This window comes from Gordionus sp. m RMFG-2023, chromosome 2 (assembly GCF_954871325.1).
Source record: "Gordionus sp. m RMFG-2023 chromosome 2, tfGorSpeb1-WG-v2, whole genome shotgun sequence".
Classification (NCBI taxonomy): Eukaryota; Metazoa; Nematomorpha; class Gordioida; order Chordodea; family Parachordodidae; genus Gordionus; species Gordionus sp. m RMFG-2023.
Window position 1 is genome coordinate 52,083,692 of NC_088776.1, and position 24,163 is coordinate 52,107,854.

Genomic DNA, 24,163 nt, shown 5'->3' on the forward strand with positions numbered 1-24,163 from the left:
ACACATTTTTATTTTAACATTATATTTATCTATTGTAAAAAAAAAATACAAAAATTTTTATAGATTAAAAGCAAAATAAATTATAAATATATTTTGAAAATTTAATTGAATTTTAACAGGGTAAAATTTATGCACATTCAAAGTTGGATAAACAAAATTCACACTTTAAATGTAAAAATTCTATATTAAACGTTATATTAAAGCAGACGATTATATAAAAAAATGGTTTTTAGTAAATATGACTAGTATTTAATTGAAATTCTTAGATAAGAATAACAATGGGGAACCAAATTTTGTAGAAATTTCCTAACAAGCATAAACGGACCTTTCACAGCTTGAATCGATTTATAAAATTGATGCTACCGAATAGGCAGAAATATGGTGGCAACGCACAGCTCGTACTATCAAAAATGATGATACTGATGAAACACTCATATTGAGCAAGAAGATCTATCTGGCACCCACAATTTATCAAGTATCCCGATAAACTGTATTTCGCAAACTTTAGTGCATCCATCGAATAAAGAAACAAGCTCAGTCAAAAATAAACATTTGTAATTTTTAAAATTATTGATTATTTTTAACTACTTTGTTTCTGCTTTCAATATTCCTTATTTACTGCATAAAATTTATAGTACGATTTATCATGATATTAATTTTTAAAATATTTTTCAAAAAATTACTCGCAGTTAAAATATAGCACAAATATTTATAAGAAAATAATCTATTCATTCCCATATGACTTTTTTAAATATCGCTCAAAATTTTAATATCGATAGGTATTTTATAAATATATACCAAAAGTTTATTTTTAAAATTTATTTTTAGATTTAGCTTCTTATATCTCGATCCTGGCGAAATATATTTTGAAAGCTTTGCTGTAATATCTCATCCTAATGATCATGGACAGAAAATTTTAAATAAGTTATTTTTATAAAAACAAACTTAATTTTAATGCTATAAATATTTATTAACAGTGACAAGCAGAGGGGACATCTGAGATTGTGCTCAAAATCATTTATATATGAGCCAGTTAAATGTAATTATCCACTTTGCAAAGTAAATAATTTTAATTTATTGTTTTAAGTGACATGTAGTTTCCAATATTTTGAAATTACATAGATATATATATATATTTGTTATTTTCTATGTTATAATTCATCTTTTTATAGTTATATTATTTTAAATAATATTTTATAAAACTATATGAACCTATATTTTTAATTAATAGGTTTTGTTTAAAAATTGTGAAAAGATAGATAAATGGCAAAAAAATACAACTCTTTTTGCAAAGTAGAATTTTTAAAAATTAATTTATATAAAAATAATACTAGAGCTGAAGATGAAAATATTATGCATATTATAGCAAATTATACAATAAATATTAAAGAAAATAACAAGATTGGTCCATACAAATTTACTAAAGTTATTGTTTTTATAAATTTAATTTAAATGACTTAATATTAGGGGAGGAAACATTTTTTATTTTCTTTAACATATGCAAAATTAAATGAATTATTGATATTTACTCAACAGTTAGCTCGAAGTTGTACATTGAATTCTAATGAGCACTCATTGATGGTATTGTTATTAATTTATAAAAAAAATACATTTAATATAATCTCACTTGATTTTTAAAATTTAGATAACAACAATTATGGATAGTAAACTCAAGCGCTCAAATTTTGAAATAAACTGGTAAATAAAATTTTATTTTCACTCTTAGACTCATAATGGATCATTGTGTTAATATCACAAAAATTTTTAACACAAATAGCATTACAACAAATGTCACTTACCACCAAAGATATTTCTGCTAAGCATTATCTAGGATGCATTTGCACAAAAATATAGTGAATGTATTTGCACCAAAATAATATCGCGATTGCAATACCACAAAAGCATTATCTTGACTCTGATAAATACCCAAAACAAATATTAAAACGTCAATTAGACTGGCCCTCTAGTTCTTTGAAAAAGGTTTGAACGTGCTATATGAACTAGGGTATAGTAGTAGAGAGTTTAAATAATTTCATTAGAGAAAAAGAGATCTGCTTAAGAACAATTATGGGGCCAACACTTTGGAAAGGTAACAAAATATGAAAATATATTAATTGATGAACTCTTTATTGTAAAATAAAAAAAATATACAAGTAGTAAAGGAATTTTAATATACCTTATATTAATTATAGCATTCGCTGCATTTACGCGATATTGCATTCACCATTATGTATTTGCTATAATGCTTTTGCGGTAATTTTTTTGTGGTGATAAGCGGTATTACTTTTGCTAATTGCACAGTATTATATTTGTTCTAATACATTCGCGATATTGTTTTTGCTGTAATACGTTCGTTCTAATGAATTCGAGATAATTATTTAGTGATAAAGTATTCGCAGTAATGTTTCCATTAATATATTCTCTATAATGTAATCGCGATAATGTTTTCATTATAATACATTTGCTTTGATGCATCTGCGATAATATTTTCGTGGTAATCCATTCATGATAATTGTTTTAGCGTTAATGCATTCACAATAATGCATTTGTGGAAATAGCTTTGTAGTAATCCATATTTGTGATAATCCATTTGTGATAATACATTTTGTATAAAATGTTATTTTTGTATTCCTGTTTCATTTCAGTTTGAACTTTCCTGGAAAATCTTTTAATTCAATTTTATTAATCAATAATATAAAAAATATAACAATAATAAAAATAACTTTTAAAAAACCAAAACTCTTATTAAGGTAAGTTAGCATGACTTAATGAACTATGTACGTTAGACAGTGCCGGTGCTAGACTTTTAAAAAAATGATAAATTTGTATTAGTTATAAATCTTCGACCTGTTTTCCCCTTCTTTTATTCTTAATCTCGTCCTTTACGATGGCATTGGGATATTTTTAATATTTGCGAGTTCATTGATAAGAATTCGCCAAAAACTAGAACGCGTAGAGCAATAGGAATTTTACTAAATATTCTTAGACCCTAACATAACTACCCCTTCCTCTTTCCTACAACTTTTCGAACCTAAACATTAACCATATTTAGATAATTTTATCATTTCAATAGTTATCTTTTAACACTGTTATCCAAAAGATTGATCTTGGATGACTTTTTTGAGATAATGAATAAGGCTTTCTAGATTTTTCGATCTTTTTATATCACTAGAGCATGCATTTCTATATAAGCTCAACAATATATCCACCAAATGATTTAAATATCATTCTTTTAGAAAATAATCAGGTTTAAATATAAATTCATTTATTATTTCAGGTTAATAACACAACTAACTAAACAATATATTCAAAAAAAATTTTTTAATGCTGCGCCCTTAAAAAATGCATTTTTATCGTGCCATTAGGCATATTCCTGCAGTGCTTGCTTCTGAAATTAACACTGATAAGAAGAAGCCCTCTAACATATCACCCTAAAATTCTAATATCGCTGAAAATCCATAAGTTTTGTAACGTTCATTTATAACCCTAAACTTTTTATCCAGTCCAAAATTAAGCTCTTAAAAATTATTATTTTCCCTCTTGGAGTATAAAATTAACATTAACAATTTTAAACTTTTTAAAATATTGTTCTACTACCCAAAACATTATCTGATCCAAAACTAAGTTGTTTAATTCACTTTTTCCCTTGTCGAGTTAAGAAGATTTGCACTATCGATTTTAAACTTTGCCTATATGTTTTTAATGTTTTTCTACTAAACTTAGAACACCAGTCACAACCAATTTCACAAATGTTTAACATTAAAACGCTTTAGCGCCATCTTGCTTTATAATTTTTATTTCAAAATAAATATAAAAGCCATTTTTTATTTTTTTAAAATTATTATAAACGAAAATATGTTCAATTAAATTTGTACAAATTATTTTTAAGTAAGAATAATATATATAACTAGAATTTTATCAATCGTTCTAAATATATATTATTAAAATAATAGATTAAAGATTATTTATAATTAAAATATTTTTGCAATAAAGATATATAATTATCAATGCTGAATTCATCTGGATTTCATGTTGTCATCCATTGCGTAAAATAAAATAAAATAATGAATTTTTTAAACTTCACACTTATTTTAATAAGTAAAATTTGTGACTTAACAATATAAAAATTATATCCAAAAAAAATAATATCTACTTAAAATATATAATGATTAGTATAAAAGTTAAAATATCATTGCCAACAATTTTTTAATTGTTCTCAAATATGAGCCATAGTTATTTTGATCATATCAATTTGCATTTTTGATCATAAATTTTTTTTGTATTTTGTGATAAAAATGTCCCTTTGTTGATAATACACATGTAGTTTAAATATGTTTCGGTTGTAATTATTTACCAAGTGTAAAGAAGCAACCAAACGCAATTGCGTTTTCTGGTTAATAAAGGATTTGAAAATTAAAAAAAAAGTAAAATTATATTAAAATGTTTCTAAAAATACAATGTTTTAAGGAAAATTTTCAAATTAGTATTAAAAAATTTTCGCTCAAAATTTTGAGAAAATTGATTTTATCATGAAATATTTCAGGGATTTTAACCGAATATAGGCTTATTTTGGGTTCAGTTCGTAAAAAATTATAATGTCGGTTATGTTCGAATCTCGAAAACCCTTTTGAATCTCGAAAACTGGTTATTTTATTGTTTGAAAACATCTTTCTACGCTAACTTGAGTAGCCGGTACTGCCAATATGATGAGGTTCTTTAAAAATAACTAAAATATTCCTAATATTTGATCTTTCTAATAGATTATGTTATGACCTTCTTTTTAAATGCTTCTTCATGAATTTTTTAGAATGACGGCATCTTAATCTTTTTTTTTGACTTTTGTTGTGATATTTAGTTAATTACCAGTTCTAAGAGAATGATTTCTTTATGTTAAGATCAATATTTGCCCTATGACTATCTTTCATAATTGTATCCATAGACGTAATCAGGGAGGAAGGACAAGAAATCTCCCCTTCCGAAATTTGCATATTTTCATATGTTTCATTTTAAGTTAATAAACTCTCCTCCCCTACATACTCCTCATTCCTTCTCCCCTAAAAATGAATACAATATAACTATAAACGATAATTTGAAAGAAAAATAAACAAAAATTAATAATTTTTTAATGCTTATTCAAATTTTTTAGAAAAAAGCATTTTATATTTAAAAAAAAGAAAAATCATAACGGTTCAAACCGAATCACAGACATTTAACGGTTCAAGTGGGATAGAAAATGATTTAACGATTCGGTTAAGGTTTGATAAAAAATAACTGCTAATGCCGGTTTAAAGGTTCGGTTCGGTTTGGATCCCTGAATGATTCTATGCATAAAAATTACAAAAAGGATTTAAAATTTGATCAGAAATCCTGCATTCTCAAAAAAATATTCATTTTTTTAATATCGAGAGGTTAAAAATCTTTTATTTTTTTTTTATTTTGAGCAGTGATACTTTTTAGAGTATCTGGTTCTAAACATTGCATTTTTGCTCTACTCTACCAACTCTTATAAACAGTAATTTAACAAGCTATCTAAATCTTATCATTTATAGATGGAAGATCCTATATATATCTACATAATTTTCACAAAATCAATAACGACTCTATGGTTATATTAAAATATTAAATTTTTTAAATCTAATTTCAAGAAATGTGTAAGAAAAAAATATTCAAATTAAAATTTAATTGTAAATGCAATTCAAACCAAAATTATTGGACGCTTGATACTCCAAAAATTTATCCATTCTATTGGAATCTACTCTAGAAACCCATAAGCACGCCCGCCAAATGTTTTAGACATTATTCTAAAAAAATTATCGCCTATCCGATTTTTTAAAATCATATTGGCTTATTTGGCTTTTTATTTATTTTAATATATTTTTACTTAAACTTATAAAATATGCAATAAAAAATATATTTTTTAATAAATAAACTAGTTCTATTGTTCTGTTCATTTTCCCTGAAAAATATATTCCATTGGCCATTGTTTTAAAAATAATTTCAACCCGCCCACAACTCCGCCAACTTAAAATTTTTTTGACCTATACTATACTCCAGATTTTAATCAAACTTCATTAGCATTTCGATTTGTAGACGTGAAAAATAAAAGTTCAAATATAAAACATCTATTAAAATTTGTACCTGTTGAATGAAGTACTGGCAAAAATGAAAATTTGTATTTGTTTTAAATTTACTATGAATTGAAAAGTCGCGAGTATAGGGCTATGATAATGAAATCAACATTAGCAATTTTTTTTAATAAGTAAAATATTTAATTTTTTTTCAACTTCAAAATTAATTTGGATTGAATATTATAAAATAATTTAAAAGATAAAATTATTCAAAGATTCCCAGATACGAGATGGGAAGTCGAAAAACTCTTAATACATGATTTTTTGTATAAAGTTATTTTGAAAATACAAACAAACTATTATTCGATTAATATATTGTTGTTAAGCTGGAGTAATATATTTTTTTAAAGAAATAAAAATTTTGAAATTATTTCTACATAAATAATAATAGCTATAATATTAATTTCATAGGTAAATTAATGCAAATTCCGCTCTTAAGCATGAAAGATCTGATTATACCAAATATTTCTAGAAAAGAGTGTAATTAATAAGAAATAATGAATCTTTCGAGGAATTAAAGATATACTAATTGTGTTCTTTAAATTTTGAGCCAAAATTTTTGAAAGTTCAATAATTCGATAAAGAATTTCGTCTACAATGTTATGACGACATTATAACCCCCAAGAATATATTAAAAAAGAATTAAAACTTATTGTTATCTGAGATCGTCAATGAAGATAAGGTCGGTTATCATATACGGCATTTTATAGATACCTGAAATATGGGATTTAATTTTTACTTTTGTTATTCCTTTTAAAAATGAAAATATTTATTTATTATGTAATAATCTTTAAAAAAAAGATTTGGGCTGAAAATTAGTGCTTTTGCTGTTTTTTTTGCCTAGGGGACTTTCGATTGGGGTTTTTTTGCATAGGACATGAGATTGGTAGCGCCGACACTGCTCTTAGTATGAGGATGAAAAATGAAAGTAAATAGGCGGGAATTTTTATAAACATATTTCTCCCAATTGGTGGACTACTCGCCCCCTTCTTGATACCTATGAATTAATTTAATTAATTAAAATTTAAAAAGTATAAAAAGAAACAAAAAATGGATGACAAAAAAAACAAGATTAAATTTATGATTTATTTATAAACCATAGGCTGGATGATCCAATTAACGAGGAAATTAAATTACAAATGGATGCTTGTCAAATATTGCCATTGGTAATAGTGCCGGGTAGAATTATTCTGACATCTCATAAATTATACTATCAACCATTGCACAATTTAAGTCAGGTTTAATTAAGAGATTTTATTACTCTCTCACTTATTTTTAATTATACCTAATATTTTAAATTTTATTTTAAGATAAAAAAATTATTTTCTTGGTAAGATTTTAGAAACATAACATGAGTATCTTATAAAAAACCATTCAATTCTTGATGTTTTGGCTATCTACACGCATTCTCTAATTAATATTTTATGGAAATTCTTTTCCTTGTCAAGAACAAAACAATTAATTGTCATTTAAAAAGCGTTATCTTAAAATCTTAAAATTTTTTTTTATTTTGCCTGCATCTTGTAGTAGCTTAATATTTTTAAGTAAAGTATATATTTGCAAAATTAATTTTGGTTTTTTTTGACAGTTCAATATAAGCGTCTTTTTGAGCTTGGGGTCTGCATAGGCCTCACCTGATCATACATGTAACTTTTTTCCACCTGTTTTAGCATTGATATATATAAATCATCTTTAAATTTAATTATATTAATAGACTTTCATAGGCTTTCATTTTTTGATCAATTCCGGCCCAGGCCCATAGTAAAAAAAAATTTTTTAGGTTAAGGCCTGGCCCATATTTAAATTTGAAAGAAATTCTCAAGTACAATCCAAAATTTGATATATTGTATTTAATTGAAATAAACAATATTTATGTGTTGTGTATTTAGGCAACCATCCAAAATTTGATTTATTGTATTTAATTGAAATAAACAATATTTATGTGTATTTAGGCAACCATTTTGTTTACAATATAAAAGCAAAAGATTAAAATTTTTAGGTTAGCAACTGTTTAAATAAGCTAAATTTATATTAAAAAATTTAGATCCAAGCCCGGCCAAAGCCCATTAAAAAATTAAAAAATTTAGGCCCGCTAGAAAATATAATATTTAGTCCATATTACACCCATTGACCCACTTTTTTGGCAAAAGCTTTAATAATAAAATAAAGAATTTCTAAGTTAGAATGAATTTACTACACTTTCTTGTCATTTTTTTTTATCTGTAATATGAAGGGTTAAAGCCATGTCCAAAACAGCAACAATTAGGTTCACAAACTTTCGAAATTATATAAAATTAAAAACATGTCCAATTTTAAAAAATTTTGTTAATTTCTAAAATTTAACAAAACAATTTCATTAAAATTTTAAAATTTACAAAAGTTTTCGAATTTTTTTAGAAATGATTTTGGACACAGCCTTATTTAATTTTGAAATTCCTTCTATTTTTTTGCCTAAATTTTCATTTTTTTATTAATTATTTTTATTTGCTTGAATCAACTAATATGTTGCTCGAAATAATAATTTATTTTTTTCTATAAAGTTATATATTGCCATTTTAATAATTGAGCCTTTTTTAAAAAATATTAAAATACCACAATGTACTTTATAGATATTTTAACACAAGTTATAAGTATAAATTGTACAGATTGAAGAGTTGGTTTAGAATAGTCTAGGGGAAGCTTATTCAAAAACGTATACTAATCGAATGGTGCATTATTCGTATTCGATTTGATCTATTTATACGAATAATAAAATTTGCTATTTTATTCGAACCGAATAATTCGTTTGTATTTTAAAATAAAAAATAATTCACACACGAAAATAAAATTTATGATAATCTGATAATAAAAGAATATGCGATAAAATTGTTAATTAAATGAAGAATGCATATTAAATTTAATTTATTATGCCAAGGCATTTTTTAAAGCAAGGAGTTTTATTATTTTTTTTCTGTATAAGACATGGGATTTGCAAATTCCAACTATGAGAATCCTTTTCATAAGCAGTTGAATACTTTATTAATCACATAACCTGTCTGATTGTTAGGTTATCAGTAGAAATGATAAAGGATTAGATTTTATTAGAAGATATATTAATAATTATTCCGGATAATTTATTGATTCAAATTTGAATCGATAATTCGTATTCGAACATAGCAAATAATTTATAATACGTATCCGTTACTATTAGATCTATTTTTAAATAAGAAGGGTGAAAAAAAAATTAATCAATATAAAAAAAGTATTTTTAATTTTTCTTCTTCTTGTAACACATATATAATATTAAACGGCTAAATTAAAAAAAATATCACAAATTTTTATAAGGAAGAATGAAAGAAAATAAATATAAAAAAAATGTTAATAAATATTTCGGGTTGGTCTATAAAATATTGAAAATAAAAATGTTAGAATAACATTACATATGATATATTAAAAAAATGGAAATTTTTAGATCATTTTAAATTTGGTTATGATTTTATATGAATAATAATTTTAAAAAATGAAATTTTTACAATTACATATATTCTATTTATTTTTTCAAATCTAAATTGAAAGTAAATATAAAGTTATTGCAAGTAGTAGAAGGATTAAACGGCAAATATAAATTTTAAGAAAAAAAATTTTTGTCGGAAAAGGCTAACATCTTAAACTTAATTTCAAATATTATTATATCATTGAACTCAGAATTAAATTTCCAATATAAAATACTTAGATGTATTCTTTTTACGTTTCCGGTTCGATAAACAATTTTTTTGTCGAAAATACTTCTAAGATGTTAGTTAGCCTTTTCTCCTTGAATATTTTCGCGACGAAATTATTTTTTGAGCCGAAAACGAAAACAAATACACCTAAGCATTTTTAGATTAGAAATTTAATTTTGAGTTTAATGATATAATTTTGAAATTAGATAGCCTTTCCCCCCTGTATGTTTTCGCGACAAAGAAAAAATTTCGAACCGACAACGATAAAAAATATATTTTAAAAAATATATTTGTCATTTAATTTTTAATCTACTACTTACAATAACTTTATAATTACTTTCAATTTAGTTTTGAAAAAAATCTAAATAGAATAATAATATAATTTTAAAAATTCCATATTGTTTAAAATTATATTCATATAAAATCATAACCAAATTTAATCTAATTTAAAATTAATATAATTAAATTAGTGATAAATATAGTTTCTGTTATTTTAAACCAGTTCATTTTTTTCTCTCTTTTGTTTCTCCTTAATTGCATATAAATTAAAAATAGTAGTTTAAAGTCCCTCTTTAAAATTAAATTTTTAATATTATTATTTTTTTTTTTTAAATAATGAAATTATTAATCGTGTTTATGAATTTTTTAGAAGTTTATTAGAAAATATTTTGAATATTAAATTGGAAGATTTTAATTGGGGTTTCTCGCAATTACCCTCGAAAATGGGTGGTTTGGATTTATATCCTTTAAATCTTATATCTCTTACCTCATTTTTGGCATCGCGTTTTATGAATAACGCCATGATTTTATCTCTCCTAAAGATAACCTTTTAAACTCAGCCTTGACAGCCTGGGTATCTTTAGCTCCACCTGAAGCTATTTTACCCACAATCTTAACACTCCAATCTGTTTTCGAACCTTTAATTAAAAAATTTTTTTTTAATCTCATCAATCCCCCCTTTGGAGTATATTTAACTATTACAGAATGCTGACTGTACTAGTGGTTATGAATGGTTGGAAGCATTACCAAGTCGTAACCTAGGTAACCTCTTATCAGATGAACAACTAAGAATTGCCATAGGCCATCGACTTGGATGTAACATTGTTCAACCACATACATGCATCAAATGTAAAATATTAGTTGACTCCAAAGGGAGACATGGTCTAAATTGTATATATAGTCAAGGCAGGCATGCAAAGTAGCTATTAGCCGTTCTCTTACCAGGGCCCGAATATCAAACATCCTGGAGCCTACAAATTTATCATTAGATGATGGCTTAAGACCAGATGGCTTAACTTCCGTGCCTTGATCTTTAGGGAAATCCTTAATTTGGGACTCATATGCGTATCTTCTTTCCCAAAAAATTTAAATTCTAATCCGGTTGATGTAGCCGAGAAATGAAATAATCCAAATTCACAAATTATATTTTTACACCGATCGTTATCTCTTTTCTTGGACATATGCCAAGCGGAACTTTAAAGTTCTTAAAAAATATAGGCGATAAGACAAGAGCCCTTACATCAGAACCAAAAGAATACTATTTTTTAAAACAAAACCTACAAATAACTATTTTAAAATATAACTATTCATGTTTTTTGGGGACTTGTAGTCCCACCTCCGTTTTTATAAAAATATTTTATTTCATATTTGATATGTTAATTTTAATATTATAAACTATGTTTTAATAAAAAAAAATATTGATATTGGTATAAATTTTTTAAAAAAAGATAAAACACTAAAATATTAAAACAACTATATAAAATTACTAAATAAAAATATATATTATTAGTATCGAAGGCTCTAAAAAGAGCTTAATTTAATAATGAAAATGTACCTAAAAAACAAGTATAATTGTGTTTAAAAATTTCCAATTGGAGTTTTTGTTTAAGAAATAAGGATTCGCGATTTTCGTTTATGCTAAAAACTTTTTGTGATAAAGTTTTAAAAAAATATATGTAAACTGTGAAAAATTGCCGTTTTGTTACATTAAAAGTAAAATAAAGTGGCTTTTGTGTTTTCTTTTAATCAGGGGTTTTTGATACTTTTGCGGTCAAGCATAATTTTATTATATAATCTTTTTTTTTAAAATAATTTTCAGAAACATTTTTTTTTAATATACATTAATCTTATTTAATAAAAAATTTAGATTAATATCAAATAATTTATAATTCTATTTATACTTAATATTAACGGAGGAAAAAAAACTATTTACTACCTTATTACAACTTAAATTTTATTTTTCAATTTTAAAATTTAACAAATATATATCCATAAGAGGGCGTTAAATGAATAAATATGAAAATATCATCTTAGGAAACTAAAATGATTATTGGTTAGCGCTTGTTTTTATATTTGGGTGTAAATACTGGGAAATAAAAATTTTTTAAAAATGATAGGCGTGTTTGATATTTAATATGAGTAGGTTTAGAATCGTAAAATAATAGAAAATTTGTGAGGCATATATTGCTGGCGTTATTTAACAAAATCTTTTCATTTTTATCTTATACGCGTACATTTACGTATTAAGCTTTATCCTAAAAAATATCTTGAAAATATTATGATTTGACCGAATACCGAAAAACCGACCATTTATTAAATATTTGATTGACCAAATTTCCTAGTAATATCAATTGAAATATGTTCATTTTTGATTTATATATCTATAAATACGTGTAAAACCAAAAAATATTTTTAAAATATCGTGATTTGAGGGATAACCGATTTGAAACCGTTATTATTATATGTTAATAATTTTTGGAATATAAAGAATTTCCCATGTATAACGCCAGCAATGCAGTATTTAGTCATTTAATTTAAATTATTAATTATATATCTTACCTAATTAAATATTGGAGGAAATCAGATATTTTAAAAATATGATTTATAATTATATAATAATTTAAAATTTTAACGGCTATTATTTAAAATTATTTGTTTATTCTTTCACGTTTCATTTTTTTCTTTTTAGGATAATGCCAAAATATTTTTTTTTAAAATTCTAATTTTTTTAAAACTTTTAGAATTTTTAATTATAATGAAATCGAAAAATACCAGGCAGCCAAGAATTTTCTACGGAAGTAAGAGGGGGGAGGGTAATTTTTTTAATATTGAAATGATTTTTTTTGGAGCATTAAAAGTTTATTAGAACTAATTTATATTTGAAAATATGATACTTTCGAACACAAATAATAAAATATTGAAAAAACAAAATATTAAGTGTAAATATATACGGTTAAAAAAATTATATAAATCAGTATGTAAATTACAATACATTATAAAATTAAAAATTTTATAGATTTAAAAAGTGAGTCAAAATATCGTTCATATATGAAAATTTAATCTTCTTTGCTATTGCGCCAATTTTTTAATAGTTTATTTTGTGTTGGGGGTTAGATAGATCTCGATGAGAAAAGCTAGTTTATTCAATCATTTTTAAGATGTCGTACTTGATATATAATTGAGAAAAAATTAAATATTTAGTAAGTGGTCTGTTACAATTCGATTATCGGTCAAGATATTTTTAAAATATTTTTTGTTGATATTACTAGTAAATTTGTTCAATCGAATTTTTAATTCTGGTTTCCTAAGATGGTATTTTCATATTCATGCATTTAACGCCCTCTTATGGATATAATATTAGTTAAATTTTAAAATTGAAAAATATAATTTGAGTTGTAATAAACTAGTAAATATTTTTTTTCCATTAATATTAAGTAAAAAATAGAAATAAATTATTTGATATTTAATCTCTATTTTTTATTATTAAAAAAATCTTTCTGAAAATTAATTTTAAAAAAATATTATATAATAAAATTTTGGATTAATTGCTTTTTACCAATGCGGTATGAAGTTTCCATTAATTATAAATTAGATACTTAGGTCCCGGAAATCATCTTAAATCCGGAGAATAAATTTTTTTCATTGATACTAAGTAAAAATAGAATTCTAAATTATTTGATATTTAAATCTCTATTTTTTATTTAAAAAAATCTTTCTGAAAATTATTTAAAAAAAAAATTATATAAGAAAATTTAGCAATGCAGTATTTAGTCATACCATTCCTTAGTGAAGGGTAGATCGTCCTAATTCCGAAACTGAAGCGGGGTTGGTAAAATATTTGTTTTGTAAAAGTCTATTTTAGTTATTTTTGGGTTTAATAAAATTAATGTCGAGTTAATCATGACCTTTACCAGATCCCAAGGGTTGGAGGATCCTTCAGCGACATTTCCCGTGAATGAAACTACGATCAATGTACCTATATCTGAAGCCCCGTTATCAATAAAATTAAAACCGATTATATCAAAGAATTAAAATTTTTTTTGAAAAGATCTTAAAATTTCCATTTTTTTGAATATATCATCTAAAATAATGTTATATTTTTCTATTAAAATAAGCAATAAATCAATCATTTTTCTCATTAATCATTTTTGTTATTTTATAAATTTTTCCAATATTTCTCATTAAAAATTTTTTTATTTTGTTGGCTCGCGATTAATGAAACCATACTTCAGCTCACTTTATATTTTTATTCATATAAAAAGCAAACAAAAATTATATTTATTTTATTAACCATTTTTATATAATGAAATGAACTTCTTTATGTATTTTTATTTCTTATACACTTATTATAATTATATTTGAATATCATATATATATTGAAAATGATTTATTTCATTTATAAAAATATATACCAGTAAAAAATATCAAAATAAATAGGGTTGTGTCGATTGATAAATCTTTCACCAATCCGATTTACCACAAAACCGATCCTATATTTCGATTAATTTTTATTTATAATACCTCTTTGAACCACCCATATAAAAAAATCAATATTTCCCATTCAAAAAAAATACCCCAAAACTAACTTTTACGAATGATTAGGTGTATTTAGTTTTTATTTTATTCTCCCAAATTTAATCATTTCATTTAAAATTTAGTCAATATTTATGGCTGAATGTAGTATGGTTTGAAAGTAGAAGATTTAGACAAAATATTATTTTACATAAGCCTCGAAATTTTGCCGAAAGATGTAAATCTTTCTTCCATCTGCGGGCAAAATCTCCAAGCTTGGGTAATTTACTTTTGGTTAAAATTTTGAGTTAGCCGTTTAAAAAAAATTGTCTGAATCGAGCTGTATAACAACGCTAGATGTGACTCGTTACATAATTTTGTAATAAAATAAAATATATCAAATTTTAGCTATTTTCTTATCTTTTATAATAATTTCATTTTTTTTAAATATTACAAATAAATTGAATGGCTTCCTTTTAATAATTTACAATTAATTATTTATAAAATGAAAAATATTTTATAATTACAACTCAAAAATATCTAAAACAATGAAAATATCGAATCTGTTTTTTGAAACTATCGGCCCGATAAAATATATTTTTTTAAACGCTAAATATAGGCGTCGATCAGAATTGAATATCCGCCCCGATCAGATATTTAATATCTGCACCGCCATATAAGTAAGGCTTATTTATGACATTTTTTTAATGTGTTCTCCTTTTTCACCTCCTCCCTTATATATCATAGGTACCGGATTTCAAGATTAGACTCTCCGATATAACTTCGATATTTAAACGACGCTTCAAATTGAGGCAAATAGTAAGCTCCCTTATGAACGAATGAATTAAAAGCGAGATGAATGAACATGAAAACGAACGAATGTCTCAAAATTTATATTACTAGGTTTAGTGTAGTTTATTTAAACGAATATTATGATTTTATAAAAGGGTGTAGAAATTCAGTGCGAACAAGATGTCACTTCCGGTTCCAACCCGGTTCAGTCCTTCAAACATATCTACCTTTCTTTCTCTTCCCAATCCAAGAGAGAATCTTTCCACAACATATTGACTTCTATCGACAGTTTATTAATTAATATAAATTTATCATATATAAATAATTATAAAATACAAGGCAAAAGATTTTTTTTAAGAAAAGAATTTGAATAATTGCAAATACTATTTTTTATTTTGTTTTATAATTGTTAATAAATTATAATTATTATAATAAGTTTTATTCTTATTGCTTTTTTTAAAAAATATATTTTATTTTGATATAGTTTATATGGTATCTTATCTTATAAGTTAAAATCATTTTAAAATTTTATAAGTATAATATAACATTTTAAAATAAATATCTCCATGTTCTATGTACCCGACATCATTTTTTTTTAAAAGAATCGTCTCCTAATTATTATAGGGTTCTAACTATAGTTGAGTAATTACTATATTTTTAGCCGAAAACTATGACGTTAGCCTCGGAGTTTTTCTTAAAAAGATAGCGCTCAAATTTGGAAGAAACTAATATATAATAAAGCGCCTTAATTTTAACGAATTTTATCCAGCAGGCGCTTGAAGATTAAGTCGAATTAGCCGACTTTTAGCCATTACCCAACTTTAGTTTTAACTCCATTTTGATTACTTTTATAGGATGGTAAAGTTAAGGAGTTTAAATAAAATAAAATGGGTGGAATGAGACCCTCTAGGGGTGAAATGAAATAAAAAGTTTAATATGAATCCTATAATAACTAATCCAACCCACGAACTATGAATATATTACCTTTATTTACTAAATAATAACTTCTTTGGGAACTTTATACCCAAAATATCTTTAATAAATCATCAATAATAAAAAAAAATTTCCTTATATTTCGAATTTTCGATATAAACAATGACTCATAAATTTACATCCGAATATTCAATTTTTAAATATTCCGATATTTGGCTCATAACATTTGGATTGACATATTAAAAAAAGTTGATTATCTTTCTTGGAGAAACGTTTTTTTAACCTCGACTCAAATTGCCCTTTTCTAGCAAAGGCACACTGAATTTGACTTAAAAGTAACAAACGTATATAACTATAACCTATTGTTATAATTATAAAGCTGTACGAGCAATAAACACGAACGCGGAAGAAAGCCTCCGCGAATTCACGCAAGCCTGGATGTCTGGCAGGATGTCCAATTACGATTATTTGCTTAAATTGAACAGGTAGTTAATCTTTACATTGAAGGGGGGGGGGGTTAAATGATATAGTTTGGGATAATTGAAAATATAAAAATAAATATATTGTTTTTTTATAGTCTAGCCGACAGAAGCTTTTACGATCTGACTCAATATCCCGTATTTCCTTGGGTCCTTTCCAATTACACATCTCGTTCAATCGATTTAACGGATCCAAACATTTATAGGGATCTATCCAAACCTATGGGAGCTCTAGAGTCTAATAGATTGAATAGACTTAAAGTTCACCGATTTATTTTAGAGTCAAATTTTTTTTTTTAAAAATATAAGAATTTTTGTAAAAAGAGTAACAAATAATAATAAAAAATCATATTGTATAACATATTGCCTTTATTAGAAAAAATTATTTATATATTTTTTTTGTTCTTCTTTAATTATTTTCGTTATTCTTATTCCATTCTTTCCTCCCTCCTTATTTTTCTTTGGCCGATTTACGATTTTAGCCTCGCAAGTTGCAACATAGAGAAAAAAAATGATTCATCAAAACTTCCTATTGAGATTAGAGATCGGTATGGCCTGAACCGATCCCCGTTTGAAAAGGTTTTCGGCCCGGTTCAAAAAATATCTTTCACAGATTTCCCAACTAAATCTTTTGGCCCTGTTCATAATTATTTTTTCAATTTCGCGTTTAAGATTTTTATTTTGTACAAATTGTCAGCGAGCCGTGCGAACAGACACCTGATTGTTTGATATTATATTCTATATTTTTTTTTTAAATAAAGGGTAAAACATAGGCCTAAAATTCGAATTTTTAAATATCTCCTCTGAAATTCTCTGGTGAAGGCTTTGTAAATAGGAAGTCTACCGAGAGAAAAAGAAAAAAAGAGAATAAATTAGAAACACTTGTAAATTATATATTTTTTATTTATAAAAAGGAGAAACCTCTCTATAGATTTTTTTCCCTAATTTTACTCTTAGTCTAGAATGAACGAAATGCTTTCCGATCTCCCTGACATCTCTGTACCTCATTCTTCTAATGACCCAACTTGCGCCAATCAAATCCTCGCAAACATCGATAAAATCAACCCCGAAAAGTCTTTGACTTTACCTAGAGGAGCCTTTCTATACGGTTCTCACTATTCTTGCCCAGGTTTCGTACTTTATTACGCTATTCGGTCCGTTCCGGAACATTCGATCTCTTTACTATCCGGGAGGTTTGATAGACCTGACCGGATATTCGATAATATAGCTAGAACATTTTCCATGTGCAGTGGATTGAGCTACAAGGAACAAAGGTTATAACAAGGATTAAAATAATTTAAAGACGATAGAATTCCTCGTGGGAATCTCTGGTATCAATTCTCTTGCTACATTTTGATGAGTTTAAAGGGCCCCAGTACCAATCATTCTAAGAGTGTTGGTGTATATGGGTGATGAACACAGTTATTTTTTGGTTGGTATATGCTTTTTATAGTCTGCTATTTAACTGGTTTTTAAATTTGTTTTTAAATAATATTATAAAAAAAATTTATTATTATGGGAAAACCAAAATTGTGTATCACCAGCTGATTTGTATTGATACATATTTAAAGTGAGCCAATCATCGGCCTAGGTATTTTTATATGTCCATCTAAAACGACAATATAAAAATAAAAGGAAAGCTAAATGGAGACCAATTAAAATTAATTTTTTTTTTAAACTAAAATATTTATGAAGTGTTTCCATCGGTGATTTTAAAGAGCTAACTCCTCAATTTTACGATTGCTCTTTGTTCGAAGGGGAAGACGAGAAAAAGGATACCGATTCTGAATTTGATTCGATACTGCGCGGTAATTCCCAAATAAACCGATTTGATGAACAATTTTTGATCAATTATATGGTACTATTTGAATTCGATTCTCATATTTTTTTTAAAATAATTATATTGTCCTTTTTTTATTTGATCATGGTATTTTTAGGAAAAATCGCCTAATTGTATTTAACCTATAAATAGGCGGGGTTTAACCCGAGCGCCTTATTCAAAAGTATTTTGTAACTCGCCCGCTCACCCGCCCAATGTTTAAAATTTTTAAAAAATCAGCCATTAGAGTGGACGTGCAGTCTAAAAACCCGCATATTGCAGTCTTCTATTTTAAAATACACTTCTGAATTTTTTTAAGAACAAATCTTTTTTATTGAAGAATCTTCAATTTTATAATCTTCAAAGATTTTTTGCTCAAAATGTTGGCCAAAAAAAATCGTCAAAAACTGGTTTTTATTGGATTATTACATAAAATCTTAACGTGTTCAACAAAAAAAATAACATTTTGAAGCATCCATAATAAATAGAAATAAATATAATAAAATTCCATCATCCCATATTAATTTTACTCGGGCAATTTGAAAAAAAATAATATATAATATAATACTTCTCAACAAAAATAACCCTCCTAGAAATTAGACTTGGGTATTAAACAAGATGGCCAAAGAGTGAACGATGTCGTGTTACCCCCTTGGGCTTACGAGACTGATACCCAAACACAGAAAGGTTTTTTTTAAAAATTTTATATCATATCTTAAAAGCTTTTGGTCCTTCAGTCTTAACCCAGGCTGGGCCACATTATCGATAAAATTAGGCCACCCGGCTCTCGGCCCTAAAGATATTAATGTTATATTTACTTTTTTTGCTTGATGAGATATCACAATTATAAAATGAAGTTAAAGAATAAGAAATATTTTAAAAATAATCAGGAGTTGGGAAATACTTATTCATACAATATTTTGTAATAAATAGAAAGATGAATCCTTTTTAATTAGCAAAATGATCAACTGAATGTTTAAATTTAGTTTGAGATGCATTTCCAGGCTTAGCTTTTGTTAATATATTCGAAATATTATATTAACTTAATTATATTATTTCTTTCACGTGACATAAAATTCAATAATTGATATGTGATTCGCTTTTAGTTTAGCGTTTACGTTTATATTTTTTTTACATTTTGCGTTTTAGTTTGGCGTTTAAATTTATTTTTATATTTTGCATTAAATTTATATTTATCTTTATATTTTGGGTTTTAGTTTGGCGTTTGAATTTATTTTTTAGAGAATGTACTATTTATTAGGTATTTTTCCAAGTGTTTTATGAACTGAGATCTTATACATGTCTCATCTATGGACATGAAAAATCTTTAAACCTCTTGGGTTTTTTGATGCCCGAACCGGTCTTGGCGATATTCGAATAAGAATCGGTGTTGAAGTACTGTCAACATCCTTTCCCTTGAAGAAATCTTCCTAAACGTGATCATTAATGTTGGTCGTGTCATATGATCTTTTTGTTATATGAGGCAGAAAACATCGATACTAAAGTTATAACCAAAAGATGTTAGAGATAAAAAAAAATGTGTTATACAATAATATAAAAATAATGAAATAACTTAAAGATCAAAATAAATATGTATGATCCAAAGTGGGATCAAAAACATAATAATTTTCTATTTAAAACTTATAGTTATAATAATAACTATCATAACAAACCAGGATCATTTACTTAGGGGATAAGGTTTGGTTCAAAGTATTTGGCGAAAACAAATGGGATAAAGGTACTATCAAACGAAAGCATAGCGACCTTTTATACAAAGTCGAAACAGGTAACCGCATCATAAGACGGCAACTGGATCAAATAAAAAAAGATCATGTGACACGACCAACATTAATAATCACGTTCAGGAGGATTTCTTTAAGGGAAAGAATGTTGTCAATACTTCAACACCGAGTTTTATTCGAATATGGCCAAAACCGGTTCGAGCACCAAAAAAACCCGAGAGGTTTAAAGATTTTATCATGTCCATAGATGAGACATGTATAAGATCTGTACATAAAACACTTGGAAAAATACCCAATAAATAGTACATTCTACTAAAAAATAAATTCAAACGCCAAACTAAAACCCAAAATATAAAAATAAATTAAACGCCAAACTATAACGCAAAATGAAAAAAAATATAAACGTAAGAATCACATATCAATTATTGAATTTTATGTCACGTGAAAGAAATAATATAATTAAGTTAATACAATATAAAATAAATTTCGAATGTATACATTCCCCCTTCTGTTCTTTTTTCTAATTTATATTTGGTTCCTAACTATAAGTAGTGTCGGATCCCACCATTGCCACCATGCTAATATAGTGGCAAAATTAAAAAGATATCTATACAAAATTACTTTATTTTAAATTATTTATTATAAAATATAACTCACTGATTACTGTACCAGTCCTTAAAATGGGATTGATATTTCTTTGCTGAGGCTAGTGGGAGAGACTGAATACAATGAAGGAATCTATTGATAAATAAATTAATATATAAAATTTACTAAATTCGGTTAATAATCTTGAATGTTACACTCAATTATAATCACTTGTCGGAGACCGTAACCAGTTTAATTCTAATTTCCTTTTTTTTTAACTTTAAGAATGATTTTCTTTATTTTAAAATCTTTTCATTTTTATTCATCTTTTTAATATTCCAAAATTATACATATAAAAATTCATCAAAAAATAAGTAATCAAAAATTACAAGTATCTTTTTCAACAATAATCAAAAATTATCAATATTCATAGACATCGTTTTCTTTTTCTTTTTTTTTACATATTCAAATTAATCATAGTTATATCTATATATTTGAATACAACAAAATTAATAATATTTCATCTATATATATTTGAATACAACACCTCCACCCTTTAAGATTAGCTTTCCAAGCCTTCCATCGTTAGTCCCCCACCTTCTCGCACCTCCAACTCTGAACCGTTCATTGAGGAGGCTGTGGTCGTCGGACAAAACCTTAATTTATGCATTCCTCCGCACACCCAACATGCTAATCGATTCTTCCGAACCCAATATGGCTCCATTCGTCGTTCTATCCTTTGTTTTCTGGGTATTTCCTGCAGTAACTCTCCGTATCTTTGTTGAACTTCTGCCCTTGCCGCTTCGATCCATCTGTTTGATTCGGCCGATCCATCTGCTGATTTCCATCTTGATAATCTTATTTCCTACTCTGACATATGATGCCCTCTATAAAATTACTATAAAAATATATATCTTTCATAATCTTCTAATAATCTACTATTCACCTGATAATTTCTTCACCGTTTAAACCCTCATAATTAGGTCTATCATTAAATTTATTTCCTCGAGAATGATTATTCTCCTCATTGATCTTTTGAAATTATGATTCTCCTAATTATGTCTATCATCAATTTTCTTTCATCTAACACTATGATTCTCAAATTAGGTCTATCATTTATCTTCTTTTAATTATATCCCCTGATAAATTATGATTCTCATCATTATGTCTATCATCAATATGATTCTCATAATTATGTCTATCCTGTATAATAAGTAAGAATATAGGAAAAAAAAGTAGAAGTAGAGATTGAAGGGCAAGAAGGCACTTTTACTAGACACCTAAAACAAGTAAGACCGAGAAGCTTAGGGCAAGTAAAAGATATAGGAGACAATTAAAAGAAATAAATTGATGATAGACATTATTATGAGAATCATATTGATGATATACTTAATTATGAGAATCAATTGTTAAAGTGATAAATTGAGGATAGACATAATTATGAGAGTCATATTGATGATAGACATAATGATGAGAATCATAATTTATCAGGGGATACAATTAAAAGAAGATAAATTGATGATAGACCTAATTTGAGAATCATATTGTTAGATGAAAGAAAATTGATGATAGACATAATTAGGAGAATCATAATTTCAAAAGATCAATGAGGAGAATAATCATTCTCGAGGAAATAAATTTAATGATAGACCTAATTATGAGGGTTTAAACGGTGAAGAAATTATCAGGTGATAGTAGATTATTAGAAGATTATGAAAGATATATATTTTTATAGTAATTTTATAGATGGCATCATATGTCAGAGTAGGAAATAAGATTATCAAGATGGAAATCAGGAAAGCAGATGGATCGGTCTAATCAAACAGATAAAGCGGCAAGGGCAGAAGCCCAACAAAGATACGAAAAGTTACTGCAGTAAATACCCAGAAAACAAAGGATAGAACGACGAATGGAGCCATATTGGGTTCGGAAGAATCGATTAGCATGTTGGGTGTGCGGAGGAATGCATAAATTAAGGTTTTGTCCGACGACCACAGCCTCCTCAATGAACGGTTCAGAGTTGGAGGTGCGAGAAGGTGGGGGACTAACGAATGAAGCCTTGGAAAGCTAATCTTAAAGGGTGGAGGTGTTGTATTCAAATATATAGATATAATTATGATTAATTTGAATATGTAAAAAAAAAGAAAACGATGTCTATGAATATTGATAATTTTTGATTATTGTTGAAAAAGAACTTGTAATTTTTCATTACTTATTTTTTGATGAATTTTTATGATATTTATAATTTTGGAATATTAAAAAGATGAATAAAATTGAAATAAAATAAAGAAAATCATTCTTAAAGTTAAAAAAAAAGGAAATTAGAATTAAACTGGTTACGGTCTCCGACAAGTGATTATAATTGAGTGTAACATTCGTAAGATTATTAACCGAATTTAGTAAATTTTATATATTAATTTATTTATCAATAGATTCCTTCATTGTATTCAGTCTCTCCCACTAGCCTCAGCAAAGAAATATCAATCCCAAAACCCAAAATATAAAGATAAATATAAAAATAAATTTAATGGAAAATATGAAAATAAATTTAAACGCCAAATCGCAAAATGTAAAAAAATATAAACGCTAAACTAAAACGCGAATCACATATCAATTATTGAATTTTATGTCACGTGAAAGAAATAATATAATTAAGTTACTTGTACGCACGAAGATTATCGTTTAGACGTCTGTGGCCTGATTAAGAGGGAAAGGGCCAAATAAGACAGCCCACACCTATGTCTACTGTCCTATTTGTATCTGATTATAATTGGATAGGGGAAGGCTAGTTTAAGTTAATGTTTAATGAGTTACATTTAAAAAAATATAATTATTAAATAAGAGAAAAAAAACCCTGTACTCTTGTAGGGGTATTCAGGTAGTTAAGGGGGGGGGGAAGGTAAAGTGACTGATAGAAGATTTCATCTTAGGTACCTAGATTTTACCTTAAGAAACTTTTTAATAGATTTTTAATGTTATTCAGTCTAGTGAACTGTTTCCAGTTTATGTTTAGGTCAGCAACATCTTTCAGTACCCGGTGAAACCATAACATCTTGTATCTATTGTATGACTTTCCTTTGCAGGTAAAGAGCCAAGTTAAAGCATCGTGGACCAAATTACCGTCGGAATGTCTCAGAATATTAGCTAAGAAGAATTCGTTTTTTCTTTAGTATGATGTGAAAAGGAGTATGTT

The 24,163-nt window shown here is 26.1% G+C and overlaps 1 protein-coding gene across 5 annotated transcripts in view; it reads left to right on the top strand.

The window, feature by feature from the left end:
• Window positions 1–732: 732 nt before the first annotated feature.
• LOC135923585 (uncharacterized) overlaps window positions 733–24,163 on the top strand; it is a 32,864-nt gene continuing 9,433 nt past the window's right edge. Inside the window, exons 1-15 of one of the 5 annotated variants that reach the window (XM_065458414.1) lie at window positions 733–779; window positions 829–924; window positions 978–1,059; window positions 1,232–1,293; window positions 1,335–1,425; window positions 1,468–1,581; window positions 1,646–1,698; window positions 7,231–7,366; window positions 15,368–15,439; window positions 15,568–15,700; window positions 16,725–16,830; window positions 16,923–17,085; window positions 17,782–18,098; window positions 18,520–18,682; window positions 19,237–19,330. In XM_065458414.1, coding sequence (XP_065314486.1) covers window positions 739–779; window positions 829–924; window positions 978–1,059; window positions 1,232–1,293; window positions 1,335–1,425; window positions 1,468–1,581; window positions 1,646–1,698; window positions 7,231–7,366; window positions 15,368–15,439; window positions 15,568–15,700; window positions 16,725–16,830; window positions 16,923–17,085; window positions 17,782–18,098; window positions 18,520–18,682; window positions 19,237–19,330 — 1,723 coding nt within the window. In that variant the 5' untranslated portion in view covers window positions 733–738. Of the gene's footprint in view, window positions 780–828; window positions 925–977; window positions 1,060–1,231; window positions 1,294–1,334; window positions 1,426–1,467; window positions 1,582–1,645; window positions 1,699–6,946; window positions 7,057–7,230; window positions 7,367–15,367; window positions 15,440–15,567; window positions 15,701–16,724; window positions 16,831–16,922; window positions 17,086–17,781; window positions 18,099–18,519; window positions 18,683–19,236; window positions 19,331–24,163 lie in introns of those variants that run through there. The other 4 variants (XM_065458415.1, XM_065458416.1, XM_065458417.1 and 1 more) reach the window with 4 other exon arrangements.